General features: G+C 35.7%; 1 protein-coding gene across 6 annotated transcripts in view; it reads right to left on the bottom strand.

Moving 5' to 3' along the window:
- DYNC1I2 (dynein cytoplasmic 1 intermediate chain 2) overlaps positions 1 to 17,268 on the bottom strand; it is a 59,210-nt gene extending 41,942 nt beyond the window's left edge. For 2 of the 6 annotated variants that reach the window (XM_086718892.1, XM_086718896.1), the window contains exons 1-4: positions 16,852 to 17,007; positions 15,641 to 15,757; positions 13,461 to 13,578; positions 1,402 to 1,546 (exon numbers count right to left, since the gene is read on the bottom strand). In XM_086718892.1, the coding sequence (XP_086575018.1) occupies positions 1,402 to 1,546; positions 13,461 to 13,578; positions 15,641 to 15,748 (371 nt within the window). In that variant the 5' untranslated portion in view covers positions 15,749 to 15,757; positions 16,852 to 17,007. Of the gene's footprint in view, positions 1 to 1,401; positions 1,547 to 13,460; positions 13,579 to 15,640; positions 15,758 to 16,719; positions 17,008 to 17,100 lie in introns of those variants that run through there. The other 4 variants (XM_086718895.1, XM_025934905.2, XM_086718893.1 and 1 more) reach the window with 3 other exon arrangements.
- Positions 17,269 to 17,938: the final 670 nt, after the last annotated feature.

Below are 17,938 nucleotides of genomic sequence, written 5' to 3'. Positions count from 1 at the left end.
TTTGGAAAAGCAAGTCTCAACATGTGTGCAGGATCCTAAAACAAACATGAAATACAGTTTACAAGGAAGACGTGAGTACAGAAAAACTTGGGGGTAAACGTTTATTAAGTGAGGTATAACTGACATATAACACTATATTAATTTCAGGTATGTAAAATAATGATTTGATATTTGTATATATTGTGAAATGATCGCCATAATTCTAGTTAACATCTATCATCATACATAGTATTTTTCCTGTGATGAGAACTTTTAAGATCTACTCTCTCAGCAATCTTCAAATATGCAATACAGTATTATTAACTGTAGTGATTATGCTGTACATTACATTCCCATGACTTATTTGATAACTGCAAGTTTGTACCCTTTGAGCCTCTTCACCCATTTCGACTGTCCCCTATCCACTACCTCTGGCAACCACCAATCTGTTCTCTTTAACTACGGCTTGGATTTTTTTGGGGGGGGGGGGGCGGGGAGGTCTTAGATTGCATACATAAGTGACATAATTCAATATTTGTCTTTCTCTCACTTATTTCATTTTACATGAAATTTCATTTTGTATTTCATTTTGCCCTTGGGACAGTAAACGCTCTTTTTTTAAATTTGTTTTTAATGTCTATTTATTTTTGAGAGAGAGAGAGAGAGAGAGAGAGAGAGAAGGGGCAGAGAGAGAGGGAGACACAGAATCCAAAGCAGGCTCCAGGCTCTGAGCTGTCAGCACAGAGTCCGACACAGGGCTCAAACTCATGGACTACAAGATCATGACCTGAGCTGAAGTCTGATGCTTAACTGACTGAGCCACCCAGGCGCCCCAGGACAGTAAACACTCTTAATGTTTCCTTAGCAGTTATCTCTATTTGATATTTTATGCACTATTATTTTCTATCCCAATTAGAACTAGTGACTCAATAGAACACAACTGAAATGTTTAAGTGAATTCTTTAGATTTTCAATTCCTGAATGGAGAATTAAGCACAACAAAGAGGATTTACACCATTTATAAACTATTTCACACTATATTTATACTATTACATTTATACTATTTTATATTATCATACACTATTTACACTATTTATACACTATTTACATTTTTCATATATATTATATATACAAAACCTTTACACAATAACTCATGCAGTAGGCTTAGACATAAAAAAATTAAATGAATTAAAACTCTATTTTCAATATAAAACACCATAAAATCAGTCTGATTTAATCAATGGGGACAATTAAAATACTATTAAAAAAATTTCTCCCAATTTATAACAAATAACTTCTATGACAATTTAGATTTCAAAATGTTAGGTTCAACACAACTATTTAGAATCCCTCTAAAGCATCAATGGTATCTGGGCACTAAATGCATTCTATCATTAAAATATTTTTAAAAATTTACTGTACCTAGATCCCACTGCGCCATCTCCAGAGTCTTGGCTTCCAGCTTCACTTGGTGTGCTCACAGATTTGGAGGATGGAGACATAGGAGGAGGGACTAAATAGTGAAATAGACAGGTATCCGCTGTTACTACACGGAGAGGTTGCTCAGCTTATGACGTTTCAAAAGTAATTTAACATGAAGTAATTAACAAAAAAGAAAAAATGGCAAACCAAAAAACAAAAATACATGAATGAAAATGAACAGTAGAAAGAAGAGGAAAAAGACAAAGTTAACAATGCATGCTGACGATTCATGCAATTTCTCTGGCAAAATGCATTTGGGCTTTATATTAAAAAAAAAAAGCAAGATTATGAAAGGATGCATCTTCATCCCAGCCAACACCAAATGTGGGCACTAATTTTCAAAGGAGAGCATTCCTTCTCCCCCAACTTCTCACTTTTAAGATCACCAGATTATAAATATTATTTATAATTGCTGTCAAAATCAAAACTCTGAAATATTCTTCAGAAGTCATTTGCTTTCTGATTTTCTGATATTTCAAAATGTTATTTTTTGTCTAACAACTTTTTATTTTAGGAATTAATGCCTTAAATGATTTCATTTCCCCCTCCCCCGCCCCAACAAGAAAAGGGGCCAATTTAGAGAAATGACTACAGCTAAAGGAATGGCTCCTTTAAAATGTCCATTAGTTTCCAGCAATTTGGGTGAAAAATGCAAACAGGCCATAAAATAGCATGCCTTCTAGACATGATGCATAACATAAAGTGATGCATGCAACTTAAACAAGGCAAGACTTATGATAACTTCCTTACCCCAGTATTCAGAAAAAACTGAAGTGTACAAACAAAGATACAGACACCCAAAATATTCTTAATCCCTTCTTATAGAAAAATACACATTTTTCATAGTATATAAAACAAACAGCAAATGCTTTCCCCTAAATCATCACTCTTAACATTATATACCAACAATTAAACGTGCACATTTCATGCTATTACGTTTGTAAAACATTTTGATTACCATTGCAGGAAGTATAGGAGGATCATCACTGCCATCTTCTGGTTAAATTTTACCATAAATGTCCCCCATCCCAAGTATCTTTTTAAAATAATTTTTCAGTATACAATATTAAGTGACTAACACATTTTATGTTGAGCTGCAAGCTGCTGTTTTAATAGTGTATTGAAAAGAAGGTGAGTTCCTAGTTATAAAGGAACTAATCTAAAGAAGTATATATTTAATTAATCTGTTTTGGGGATAGTTGCATTCACTGAATCCTTGAAATTATGTTTGTTTATACATGATACAATAAAAAAGGGGGTTTGCTAATCTAACAAAATGTACAAGTATAGTATGATGAATTACATTGTTTTTGTAACGTAAGCTCTACACCCAATGTGGGGCTTGAACTCATGACCCCAAGACCAAGAGTTGCATGCTCTACCAACTGAGCTAGCCGGCTGCCCCTACGATGAATTACATCTTAAACACAGGTACAAAACTAACCATCCCTATGTTTTCAATGGTAAATTCTATTGGTAACCAATAGTAAGATTAGAAGGGGAAAAAATCATAGCTAGAAGGTTTCCCAAGACATAGTGGTTAATTCTCGCTTAAAATCAAATGTTTCTAACTTTGTGATTAAATCTCTCAGAAACCATGAAAAACCAGGTCACCTTCATATAGTTTACAGGTGGATGGCACTGTGCTAGGTGCTGCGTGTACAACTCAAAGTAGCTAAACATGATGTGTATCTGAAATAAAGGAATATTAATGTCCCCTAACTTCACTTAGATCACATTTCCTCATCTTTTTGTATATCTCTCAATGTGAGGCTTCCCCTAGTCTAAATCCCAACAGGAATAAATACAGGAATAAATAGTATCTAACAGGGGCTTGCCAACTATGCTGTAAAGCACAAATATGTTTATTATAGTGAGACACCATGATTTTTTCATATTAAAGATTTTTAAAGAAGAAATTTTGTATTCTTTAAGTTACATACTTAACTTCATGCTTAGGAAAATAATTTGTCTAGGTATACATATTGCAAAGATTGGAGGAAAACAGTAATATTTCTATCAACCTATTTGTGGTGAACTATAAAATTCTTTTGCAGTTTAATATGGTTACCATATTTGTTACCCTTTCTGATGACTGTTAAGTATCAGTGACTCCACTCAATAAATTCAACAGTATCATACTGGTTAAGACTACACTATAAAAAAATGTTACTTCAAGTTCTTTATGGAAACAAGTTAAAAAGTAATTATACACAAAATAAATACACTAACCTAGCCATTTAAAGTGTCAGAAGTAAAAGTTTCCCAAATAAAAAATAAATTACAGGGGTGATGCTACCAAATTACCATAGTTTATTAGACAGAAGCAAAATTAATTGCTACGACATCAAATTTGTAATTCAATAAAAATCTCCATCCTAGAACTATATTATTTCTCACAAAAGGTATTTTTCAAGCAACCTATGGAGAGGACTCATTAAAGACTCATTATCTGGCTCACCAACTTCATCTTGCAATAATAAATAATGTATACTACAGAAGGGACAAGCCTAGAAAAAGATAATTACCATTATTGAAAAAGGAGTAATATTAACAGAAAAAGGGGAATGATAATGTTATTTGGTCACTACCATATTTCAACCTAATTAGTCTAAAAAATCAAAGACTACAGCAATTGCACAACAAGGCAACGCCTCCATACTCCCAGATTCAACAACCTCCCAAGAACAAACAGCATGTATTCAAGGAGGTTAAAAAAACAAAAAAACAAAAAACACCTCTGAACTCAGTCCCTCAAATCTCAAGACTCAACTCTAGAATTCATTTGCAAAGATGGTTTAACAGTCCAATCAGCTTTGAAAATAACAAAAGCCATTACTAATTAGCTTTTGCCAAGTATCAGAGATATAATGTTTAGTAAGAACAGTGATTGAATCACATTACTAGATTTAACATTACCATATGTCAATGTTTAACAAGTTCAAGCTTCTTAGAAGTCTAGAGCAAAGATCCTATTTCCTTTTTTGAAAACCAGGGGAGATACATGGAGTAAACTGGTAAACAAATCTGCACCATGGCCTTCACTGATCACTTAAGTAGTATTGAAAGACTGTGACTTTTGGGGCGCCTGGGTGGCGCAGTCGGTTAAGCGTCTGGCTTCAGCCAGGTCACGATCTCGCGGTCCGGGAGTCCGAGCCCCGCGTCAGGCTCTGGGCTGATGGCTCAGAGCCTGGAGCCTGGTCCGATTCTGTGTCTCCCTCTCTCTCTCTGCCCCTCCCCCGTTCATGCTCTGTCTCTCTCTGTCCCAAAAATAAATAAAGGTTGAAAAAAAAAAAAAAAAAGACTGTGACTTTTTAAATTCTCTAGAACAAAAACCCAATCAAGAAGGCCTTTCCTGCCAGTTTAGATCTTGGCCTTCCAAGGATGTAAAATTAACACTGCTGCCTTTTGGCACACAAAGAAACAACCAGACTATTTTTAAATGAGAAGGGAACTAGGAATGCACCTAGATTTACAATTAGACTTAAGTTTGAGTTGACAACTCAGAACCACACAAGTCTCAAGGGATGAAGGATGATGCATAGCCCAATTATTTCTCATGTAGAAGAAAGCCTCTGGCAAGAAGGGGCTTTTGCCAGGAAGTAGAACCTAGAAAAAGTGAACAACCAAGGAAAGCGAATGTATGGAGTAAGAGCTAGTATAGACAGTAAAATGGAAGAAGTGAGCTTCTGAGATAACCCAAAGTTGTAAGACATTGTCTAGGTAATCAATGATACGTAACATTCAAACACAGCACACACTACAATAATGCCCCCTTGTGGATACTCTTAGCCTGGAAAAATAACATTTAAATAACTTTTTCTTAACTTCCTCTTTTTGTCCTGAAAGGTGTTGCTTTAAACATGAATTGTCTTAAATATTAATTTCTCCCTTTCTATGGGGTGTCTATGGCTCAGCATCCCACTCCTGATTTCAGCTCAGGGCATCATCTCATGGTTCGTGAGATCAAGCCTGAGGTCGGGCTTCCCACTGTAAGCATGGGATTCTCTCTCTCCTCTCTCTCTGCCCCTCCCATCTCTCTAAAAATAAACAAACATCTAAAAATGTTTTCTCTCTTTCTATGGCCCCTTCTCCTGATAATGAAGTTTAAATATCTGCCACTAATTTCCCCTAAATGTTTCATTTCCTTTATTGTTTTCAATGTAGTTCAGAGCATCAGATAAGTTTTTTAAAAGAAATTAATATATAAAAATAAAATCCTGTAGCATTAATATACTTGAAGGAACCATTTGTTAAAATCAGTCTAACCTTGAAGAAATGACTTGGTACATGGGAAGCATTCATTCTATCTAAAAATCAGATTTACCAGTTTTAAGATAAATAAATATTATTGATATAACCTACAACATGACCTACAGTTAATACTATTATATGGTACATAGGAAAGTTGTTAAAAGAGTAGATTCTAAGAGTTCTCACCATAAGAAGAAATTTTTTTTTTCTTTTCTTCTTAGTATAGCTGTATGAGATGATGGATGTTAACTAAACCTATTGTGGTAATCATTTTACAATATATATAAATCACACCACTACAAATAAGTAAACTTATATAGTGACATATGTCAATTACTTCTCGATAAAACTGGCAAAAAATGAGATTTAAGGAATTGAAAAGTTACAAAGTATGAGGGAAATAAATGTAGTACTTATTTTTGACTAGCAAAGTCCTTTTGTTTCTTCCTAATAAAAGAAAATACAGATAATAAACTATCATACTAATCAATGTACTGTGTCCTACTGATACACTCAGGCTACAGACTAATTGACAGTATCTGTTTTCATCTCTCTATAAGATGGTCAAAACAGTAATTACACATACAAAAGAGATTCACTTCACTTTTTTTCAATCATCAATGTTTAAGAGCTCCACACTGGATAGAACATGTTTGAAAGTTGTATCTAAAATTAACTTTCTTTGGGGCGCCTGGGTGGCTCAGTTGGTTAAGTGTCCGACTTCGGCTCGGGTCATGATCTCGCAGTCTGTGAGTTCAAGCCCCGCGTCGGGCTCTGGGCTGATGGCTCAGAGCCTGGAGCCTGCTTCAGATTCTGCATCTCCCTCTCTCTCTGACCCTCCCCCATTCAAGCTCTGTCTCTCTCTGTCTCAAAAATAAATAAACGTTAAAAAAATTAAAAAAAATTAAAAAAATTTAAAAAAATAAAATTAACTTTCTTTGGCCACTCAAATTTAGTTAAAAACAAAACAAAACCAAGCCATGCTTCTTTTATGAAATATTAAAATTTCAATTTCCACTACGCTTTTTTCTGAAATTTAAACAATTACATTTTGTTCTTACTTTTAAAGCAGATGGCTTTTATTTGGCCTTACAAGGTACAGAAAGACATATGACCTAGTAATAATTGAACAAACATCTAAATGTCTAGCCTGTGCTGGACACCAGGGATAAAAATGTTACTGTCCCTACTCTCGAGGATTCCTGACAAAAAGTAGTCAACTCACCAAGTAAGAATCTACCAACAAAGAGACGCTAAAAGAGATTTTATTAGCTATATATATATTTTTAAATAATTTCTTTAAAGTTTATTTATTTATTTTTTTTTATTTTTTATTTTTTTATTTTTTAAAAAAAATTTTTTTTTTTTTCAATGTTTATTTATTTTTGGGACAGAGAGAGACAGAGCATGAACGGGGGAGGGGCAGAGAGAGAGGGAGACACAGAATCGGAAACAGGCTCCAGGCTCTGAGCCATCAGCCCAGAGCCTGACGCGGGGCTCAAACTCACGGACCGCGAGATCGTGACCTGGTTGAAATCGGACGCTTAACCGACTGCGCCACCCAGGCGCCCCTAAAGTTTATTTTTGAGAGAGAGACAGAGTGTGAGCAGGAGAGGGGCAGAAAGAGAGGGAGACACTGAATCAGAAACAGGCTCCAGGCTCTGAGCTGTCAGCACAGAGCCTGATGCAGGGCTCGAACTCACGAGCCATGAGATCATGACCTGAGCTGAAAGTCAAGCACTTAACCGAATGAGCCACTGAGGTGTCCCTAGCTGTAACTTTTTAAAAAATCAAATCTTTTCAAAAAAATAAAAATATAAAACAAATTCCTTTCAGAATTTAAAAAAAAAAGAAAAAAGTATGTTTTAGGAAAATCAGAGATTGGTGTTTTTAATAAATCCTCTTGAATATTCTAGCAGTATTTTATACTTCTACAATTCAAAAATGTTTACTAAGTACATTCTGTAGTGAAAAGGAAAACAAGTATCCATCCTGGGTCATGATATAAAATATATTTTTTATTATGGGTTACTGTCAAGAAAGTTCTACGGACACTGACTTCATCTGTATCCTGTATTCTTCAAGTCTAATTTTAAATAAATACTAGAAAGATCTTTAGGCATCTGTCAGAGAACAGAAGAAGATGGAAAAACCACACAACCCATTTAAGGTGGCTATTATAACTATTATAATACAGCCAGACAAGATATAATAAAAGGAAAAAAATTACAGGCATGATTCTCTTATGAGCATAAAGAACTCCTAAATAAAATATTAGCAAATGAATTCAGCAATGTATAAGAAAAAAAATTATCTCATAACTAAGTGGGATTTGTTCCAGAATGTAAACATGCATTTACATTAGAAAAACTATCATTATAAATCATTGTATTAATACAGTAAAAGGAAAAAAAACATATTTTTTTTTTTAATTTTTTTTTTTTTTCAACTTTTTTTTTTTATTTATTTATGGGACAGACAGAGACAGAGCATGAACGGGGGAGGGGCAGAGAGAGAGGGAGACACAGAATCGGAAACAGGCTCCAGGCTCCGAGCCATCAGCCCAGAGCCTGACGCGGGGCTCGAACTCACGGACTGTGAGATCGTGACCTGGCTGAAGTCGGACGCTTAACCGACTGCGCCACCCAGGCGCCCCAAAAAACATATTTCAAAATATAAAGAGAACGATCAATTTGTTGCAGTTTTGGCAGTTTTAAAAAATGTCCAAATTCTTTGTGAATTCCAGTTGACAGAATGTGGTGGAAATTGATGCTCTATGATTTCCAAGAATAAGTCAAAAAGAATAGCTTTTTCCTGGTTCTCTCTATCTTTGGATTGCTCATTCTGGGAGAAACTGACATTCTGCAAGGATACTCAAGCAGTTCTGTGTGGAGAGGAACTCAGGACTCCCACTACCAATAGCCAATATCAACTGCCAGCCATGTAGGTGAGGCACCTTGAAAGCAAATCCTAGTAACAAGCATGCCTTCAGATGACTGCAGCTCTGACTGACATCTTGACTTCAATGCCATGAGAGACCAGGAACCAATGCCAGTCAGCTAAGTCACTACCAAATTCCTGACAGGCAGAAACTATGAGAGATAATAAATGTTTATTATTATTTTTAAAAAATCAACCGATAAAAAGGAATAGAAAACCTGAATAGACTGTAACTTTAAAAGAAGACTAGAAATGGTTAATAATCTCTGCTCTCAACTACTCCCTGGGAAAAAAAGTTGCAATCCCAAGCAGTTTTACAGTTGAATTCTACCAAGTTTTAAAGGGAAAAGTAACATCTACCTTTTACAAGCTGTTGTACAAAATATCAAAAGGGAAAGCTGTCTAATTTATTTTAAAATCATAACCAGGGGCGCCTGGGTGGCTCAGTCAGTTAAGTATCTGACTGTTGATTTTGGCTCAGGTCATGATCTCGTAGTTTTCAAGTTCCAGCCCCGCACTGGGCTTTGTGCTGACAGTGCAGAGCCTGCTTGGGATTCATTCTCTTTCTCTCTCTCAATCTCTCCTCCTGCCTCCCCTGCTCTCTCTCAAAATAAATTAATTAAAAAAAAAAAAGATAAAATCATAACCATGATGGCCAATGAACTTGAACAGTATAAGAAAATTACACGCAAATTTACTTATGAATATATATATATAAAGATTCTAAATACAGTACTGGCTAATCTTTTTAAAAAATACACACAAAATCTCTGGCAATCCCCGGAGGTGACTCTTAGTAATTAAAGTGAAAAAAACTAAGCATGTCTTCTGCTTTTCTAACAGGAAATTCATTTAGGGTAACCAAATAAATCTATTATGAGAGAAAGCTCCCCTTTACAGAAGAATTTCAGCCACTAAGTGCACTAGAAAAGATGGAATTATTAAAACAGTTCTGCAACTCCTAATTAAAAACTGATTTAGATAAGGATCACCAAGAAGTATTAAAACTATTTGGTGAAAAGTTGATGGAGAAATGAACATTCACATGGTGCCAAAGTACCATCTCCAGATATTACTGAATAGTCATAAGGAGAACAACAATAACAACAAAAAACTATGATGGAGAAACTTGCCTGTCATAATTGTAACCCAGTAATCAATCTTAGCATCACTAATAGCTCAACAACCAGGCATATGTACTACTGATATGATGTAATATGAAGTACACAGAATCTCTATGAGATATTCTTTCCAAAGATGTTCCAAACAAGTTTTTTAAACCAAATTTCCAGGGTAGAGGAAATACAAAAGATACAGGAACAAAAGCTAAATGTGAGAAAAACCATCATACAAACCCAGGAGGTGGGACATTCTAGAGACCAACTGGCCCACTCTCTTCAACAACTTGATGACATAGGGCAAAAAGTAGTGTGTGAAGAATCTTCTAGATCTAGAAAGACTACAAACATATCACTAAATGCAACATATGGCGCAGCAAGATTTTGGGGGGGAAACTTAAACTAGCTTTTTATAGGGAAGAAAAATTTGTTAAGCTAGAGCTATTTTGAAAAAGAGGAAAAAAGAGGGGTGATTTTCTCTATCAGAAATTAGGATATAATACAAAGCCACAGTAATTAAAACTGGGGGTTAATAGTACAGAATCAAACAAATTAGATCAACAGTGAAAATAGAAATGCCATGAATACATGGGAACTAATTGTACGACAAAGTTGGCATCAGGTATCAGTGAGGGAAAAGATGGACTATTTAATAAATAGTATTGAGAAAATTAGCTAACTATATGGAGAAAAACTAGATTGGATCCCTACCTCATACTATATTCAAAAATATAACCCAAATATCTAAAGGTGAAAGCTAAAACTATAAAGCCTAACAGAAAAAAAAATGTAGGAGAATATATATTGTGTCCTCAAAGATAGTATTTCTTTAAAAAAAAAAAAAAAAAAAAAAAAAAAAGACCAGGGGTGCCTGGGTGGCTCAGTTGGTTGAGCAACTGACTTTGTCTCAGGTCATGATCTCACCATTTGTGAGTTCGAGCCCCACGTCGGGCTCCGTGCTGACAGCTCGGAGCCTGGAGCCTGCTTTGGATTCTGTGTCTCCCTCTCTCTCTGCCCCACACCCACTCATGCTTTGTCTCTCTCTGTCTCAGAAATAAATAAACATTAAAAAAAATTTTTTTTAAAGGTACAAAAAAAGGATTATAATTGACAGATCTATTATCAAAATGAAGGATTTGGTTCAATGAAAGATACTATCAACAGAGTTAACAGGTAATAGACTGGGAGAGGTATTTTTGTTAAAAAACTAAAATAAAGAAGTCCTCCCCTAAAATATACAAGGACCTCCTACAACTCCAATGGTAAATGGGCAAAAGATATGAATATGCAATTCACAGAAGAGAAAATAACAGATATTTGAGAGATGGTCAACCTCACTATAAAGAGATAAATTTATATTAAAACATTTTGGTAAGGGCATCTAGGTGGCTCAGTGGGTTAAGCATCCGACTTTGGCTCAGATCGTGATCTCATGGTTCGTGAGTTCAAGCCCCACATTGGGCTCTTGGCTGTCAGCACAGAGCCCGCTTCAGATCCTCTGTCCCCTTCTCTCTCTCTGACTCTCCCCCATTCATTCTCTCTCTCCCCCTCGAAGTAAATAAATAAACTTAAAAAATTTTTTTGGTATACCATTTTATACCCATCAAGGTGGCAAAAACTGGAAAGTTGGAGAAGGTCAAGTGATGATGTAGATATGGTAATATTGTTACTTTCTTATTCAGTGGTACTGGGAGGGTCATTTTAAGTGGTATGTAGAATCTAATAAATGTAAGTAAGCCCATACAAATAACATAGCAAATCAACTCTTGGGCTTACATCCCAGAGAAACTCTTCCACAGTTCTCAAAGAGAAAGTATATATTCTTTGCAGTGTTGCTTGTGAGAGTGAAGCAAAGAGAGAGAAGCAAGCCAAGTGCCTATTGCTGGGAAACAGGTAAAATATGGTACAGAATAGAATATTAGGTGTCAGTCAAAAATAAATACCTAGATCTGTATTTGGCAACATAGGTAGCTCTCAAATGCTGCTTGACAAAAAGGTATAAACAGAATGACACACACACCACAATGCCGTTTATGTGTGTAAAATATACATAAATATGAGACCTTGAAATACATACGCACACGTAGGACAGATCAAGAGGATATATGTTAAAAATGCAAGAATGGGAACTTAATGCAAGACTAGGAAGGAGAATGGAATTGGAGATGGGGAATGAGGGAGAAATGCACACCCACAAACCCACACCCACACACCAAAAGACCATTCTTTCAAGGCACAAGGATGGTTCAGTCGGTTAAGTGTCAGACTTCGATTCAGGTCATATCTTGGCTTATGGGTTCGAGTCCTAAGGCGGGCTCTGTGCTAACAGTTCAGAGCTTGGAGCCTGCTTCAGATACTATGTCTGTCTGTCTGTCTCTCTGTCTCTCTCTCTGCCCCCCCGCCCCCTGCCGCCGACTCACGCTCTCTCTCTCTCTCAAAAATAATAAACATTATAAAAATTTAAAAATTTTAAAAAAGACTGTCCTTTCAAGAATTGATAACGAATATGAACTGAGAATTATGAGCAAGTGAATTCCATGAAAATGAAATCCTAAAAACAGAAAAGGGAAAAAATTCCTATAGGAGAAAAATGAAGCCAAAGACTCAGAAAAACTGATTATAGTCTATGCAACTAACAAGCAACTTGGTTTAGTTACTAGAGTATTTTTTTAACAGTAGTGTTACGATTCATTTACTCTTAAAACTGCCATTATGCAACATTAGCTTATTAAATAAAGACAAGTCAAAATAAATAAATAAATAAATAAATAAATAAATAAATAAATAAATAAAATTCAAGTTAATATATTTCAATCTTCAAATTCTACCATAAAGGCAAATGAGCTGAAAGAAATAACAATGAAGCAGACTAAGACAGTAACTAGTTTTTCATCTTGAAACCTTCTAGAAATATCAGCTCTAGAAATAGTTATATTGTAGTTTCACAAGAGGCAAACAGCAGTTACTATTTCTAAAATATATGTACCCTGAACTAGATGGAATTAATCCACAAACGAACCAGAAATGATAAAGGCCATATCAAACTAAAATACTACGTAACAGCACCCAGCTCATTTAAATATTTAATGCTTTCTGATATGTAACTAGATTGTCTTCAGTACCTCTACCACTTCAGCTTTTTGGTTTAGTACTGTTATCAAAATGAATAGCACAAAAGCAGAACAAGTCAAATCACTGCCAAAATAAGCTACCAATATTACTTCTCTTATTGGCAATGACAGCAGAGGTGTATCCTTTCCTTCCTCTACCTCTGAATACTAATAAGCTTTTAGAACTTTGACTCATTATACCTCTCTTTAACCTACAGAAAGAAATATAGAGTTAAGACCAGGAATCACAGTTATCTTTGAGTTAAATACAGTATACCACAGAAAACTTACTCAACAAATGTTGAAATAAATTACTGATTGAACAATAAAAGTCAACTGGTTGTTCACTGCATGTTAATAAGTATACCTAATCTTGCAGCTCTTTTAAACAAACAAAATAACCATGTATTGGCACATGTGAAAAAAGATAATTCTGAATACATTGTAAGATTAGTCATTTTTAAGAGACACAAATAAGAAAAATATGCAAAACATATTAAAGTCAATTCATTCATCTCAGATATGTCTAAGCTAAATAAAATCTATCTCTTATAAATGGATATATTCTTATCCTTACCAATGGGGGATTCTGGAGTTAGCCCCATGCTTTGAAGCAATGCTTCAGCTTCTCTTCTTTTTTTTTCAAGATCGGATTCTTCTTGCACAGGAGCAACTGTTTCCTTCTTCTGATCAGTCTAAATTTTTAAAGTTAAAAACTTAAGTTTACATAGGACATGAAATATTTGTTTGCAAAAAAATGTATTTTAAATAATGTGCTAATACTGTATACTCTGGGAGAGTGGACTTAATTTTGAATACACGTTATAGTCATTAAATGAAAACCATTCTCAGTAGAGTTCTAGTAAGTAATCTCCAAATGATATGTAATGAAGGAGTTCCCACAAAAGTTTTTACCTAGTAAATTTAAAAAGTACAGTTATTTCTATTTATCCACAGTATGAAACTGCTATTCATGGTTAGGAATTGTGGAAACCTTCCCTAGAGACACAAAAGCGTAGATATAAATATCACAACAGTATTGAAAAAAGAAAAAAAGATTATTTAACAGGTAACACATTTTAAGTAAATGGACAACGTATTCTGTTGAAAATCAAGTATGAGTATCTCAAACTTTTGTACAATGTACTTTTCATTGTATTTATGCAATTTTATGTAGAGGATGTTTGTCAAAAATTCATCTGGAGGAAACATTTTAGTTTTTGAAACTATAGGTGGTATTTTTATAATAATAAAAACACGGATGGATTTGGTAAAGCTAAAATTCACTTTTGCATAGCAAAATTATTGCCGGATTTTAGCCTTTTATAGTTTCAGCAAAATCACAGTTAAACTAGATAAGCCTCAATAATCTGAAATCATCCAAAACATTTCAAGTGAAATTTAAGTTTTTTGAAGGAAAAGTGTTATATATTCACCTCAGATGCCTATTTCGGCTAACCACTATTACTCATACAATTATCTGCAGTGAATTTTGTCAATCATAACATTCTATGATACCATTTTAACTTAAAGAAGTCATCCATAACTTCATCAAAATAGTCAAAGAGGTTATATTACCAAGTTGGTAATTTACCTGTACATAGCAATATATTAGTAGACTCACTATTTAATGCTATTAACTTATCCCTCATAATGTTTTATAAATTTTAAATTAGCTATAAATCATGTAGTAGATATCCCTAAGAGGCAATTTATGCCACTTAAGGCCATTTCTGGAAAACAAAAATCAAATATGCTTTCAGCACTGAAGGGTTTAAGGCTATAGATACTACTTTGGAATGACTCTACCATTCTATCAGTTAACTTTTAATCAAACAGCTAACTTAAATCTCCAACTTTCCAAGGTTCAGAATAAATTAGAAAATTCTTCAATTACAGGCCTTTATAGCATCATAGCAATGCTGCACATAAATCATACTTTTAATTGTTCTGATTTTCTTTTCCCTTAAGAGATTTCTAGAAGTCTTGGCTATTAGCTATCAAATAGAAAACCTTGGAACTAATGTCACACTTAGGACAAACTATTGTACACTGACCATTTAAAACATATCTGTGGTAAAATTATACAAGTCTGTCCAAATAGTTTCCACTGGGAAAAAATGTACATTTCAACACAGAAGTGAGTAAAATATCTCCAGCTCAGGATTAACATGTAATTGCTATACATGATGAAATGGTGATGTGAAAAATCAGAAGACACAGCTACCTGGTCTATCTTTAAGGCAGTATCAAACTCACTGCTTGCCAAAAATATTTCAGTATTTCATGATGAAGGAAAAAAGCACAAATTCCCTATCAATTAAATAATCTATTATGTATTCCTCTTTGCCATTATTTAGTCTTGCAAATTATTAGCAGAACAGACTGGCAAAACATTCAGAAAAGTAAGTTCAAAATCCAGACTAAGTTATGATATATATGCCATGTTTTTTAAGAGCTATTACAAGGCAGATGTCCCTTACTTTATATAATAAGCATATTCTTAGAAATATGTAAATTGAACTTTTATGCATCAATCCATATGAAATATTTTTATTCAGTAAAAAAAATCATTTTAACTTATCGACTTTGTCATTTTCACATTTTATTAATCTGATTTCCTTAAAATTCACATACAGTGCTCTATTTGCAGTCACAACTGCTAGATTTTTAATTATTCTGCAGGTATTACATAAAAGTGTATTTGATATTAAATCCAATTATTTTACACTGTTTATTAAAAAAAAGAAAACATACTTCCTTTTTTTTCCTTTCTTCTTCTTTTCTCTTCTTTTCCTCTCTGATTTGGGCCAACCGCTGCTTCTTACGTTCCAATTCTGCCTTTAATTCACTTTTGTCCGACATGTTTGTGAGCTTAAAAAACATATAATCATTTATAATCATCATTACGTTGGAAAAAATATACAATCGTTTACAATCATCATTACGTTGGTAAAAGCAGGGCTCTTTTAAAAAATCAGTCTTCAAAAAGAGAATTATCTCAAGAGGCCATGTAGTGCACTGCGATCAAAAGACAACATATAAACTCTACTTTTCAAATATGGAAGCATATATATATCACTAAGACTTGGGAAACATTATGAAGAAATGTATGTAAGTAAATATTTGGAGTTGAGCAAAGTAGCTAGCACACAGTAAGCTCTTTAACGTTCAAATGTCCAAATTTAACACAATGACTCTTAAAACAGAAGGCATGGATTGGCTTTAAGGTGCTCTTCGACTATAGGACATAGATCAAATCTATCACCAGAGTTTTGTTTTCATCCCTAGAAATTTGATGAAAACAATATGCAGACAAAAATTCCTGTAAATTCTAAAACTGACGTGTAATACTAACATTCAGGACAAGCAAAACACAAAAACTGCCATCATTAACTATCACATATATTTAAAGTACGAATATTTTTAGACAGAGCCCAACAACAAAGTCTGACTGGCTTCACTACCTACAGCTGACCGGCTCTTCCTCCGAGGCCGGGAGCTCCACGAGTGTCAAGTTCACTTTCTCAAAACTACAAGGAAGACAAAGTCTCGGTAATTTTGTGCTACAACCTCCATGTTCGGGTACTTTCCAACACGCGCGGGGAGGGAAGACGCTGTCATCGCCGGGTAGTAATTTATTTATAAAATGGAGCAAGGCGAAGAGTTGCTTTTCCCCTGAGGTCACCACCAAGAGGGCGCAGTCCAGGACTGGGGGTCTGGGAAAGGGGGACGCTGGGGACCGAGCAAGACTCGAGGCTCCGCCGGCCACCTCCGGTGGGTCAAGGAGGAAATAAAGTGGTCTGGTCTCCACCCGCCTTCCCAACTCACCGCACCTGGCTCTCCCCGCCTCTCCTTCAGGAGTCGGGCCGGGCTGCGCAGTCAGCAGGAACTGCCAAACCGCCCTTTGAGCCCCGACGTGAGACACAGCAGACAAAAAGGCCTTGAGGGAAGCACAGTCAACCCACCTGTAAGCTGGCGGGAAACAAAAGAGTCCGCCCGCCTGCAACGACCCGGTAACGTCCCTCTCCTCCACCCCGGACTCCCAAGAATCGCCGCCACTAGCTCCGCGACTTGCCGAGGCACACACAAAGAGAGATGGGCGGCGGCCACTACGGCGAGAGCTTAGGGACAAATGGCTTCACCAGAACGAGGTCGCTTCCAGAAAGAAGGGGTGGGGCCCCGCTGCGTGGAATTGCAGCCCCTCCGTGACTTACCTGTGTCAAGTAGAAACCAAGAGGTAAGACAAAGACCTCAGTCAGCCCAGGGACCCGAAGTGTTTCCACTTTGCTAAAATCTGGAAGAATACGCCTGATATCCTCGGACTGGATAAGCAACCACCGCCCTTGCCTTACAGATTGACACGACCGGAGAGGGAGAACTACAAGCCCCAGCTGTAGGGGAAACCTGCGTGCGCCGAGCAAGGCATTCTGGGAGTTATGGTCAATGATAGTCGCAAAGTATGCTGGGACGTGTAGTGTTTTCCGAGGCTTACGGTTTCCCAAGCCGAGGCCTTCTATCTTCAGTATCCCAAAGAGAAGCTGCCAGCACTGGCCTTAAACCAGTATTCTGGTCCATTGGTCAGCGCTCACAGTGTTGTGTAAGTTATATATTAAGATCTTTGACTCAACACTGGCCGGATTTTAAGAAGGGCTATTTTCCGGCTGTGAACCTATGTGTTACACTGCACATGAACAACATTTTTTTAGCCTATATACACCAGTTTTAGTGAGAAAACCCCTTACTGAGGTGTCATGTGGCATCATAGGCAATATCTAAAATATAAAACAAGTTTTACATTCTGTCAGAAATGTGACAATTTGTCTTTAAAAAATTTGTAAGTCTTTATTCAGTTTTTACTCAGCATCCTTGGACAGTTGTAAACTTGCTTAGCTGGAGTGTTACAGTTATGAAAATTAGCAATAAGAACTTCTAATTCCTGTATTTTCTCCTAAATTTCATCGTGTACACATGGAATATTTATTTGAGCCCAGAAATAAAATGATTACTGTTGGAATAAATAGCTAGCTAAAGAAATAATAAATAAATAAATAA

This window comes from Puma concolor, chromosome C1 (genome assembly GCF_028749965.1).
Source record: "Puma concolor isolate L17-30 chromosome C1, mPumCon1.1.hap2, whole genome shotgun sequence".
In the NCBI taxonomy this organism is placed as follows: domain Eukaryota; kingdom Metazoa; phylum Chordata; class Mammalia; order Carnivora; family Felidae; genus Puma; species Puma concolor.
The sequence above is the reverse complement of the archived record's forward strand: the minus strand, read 5'-3'. Positions and strand labels throughout refer to the sequence as shown.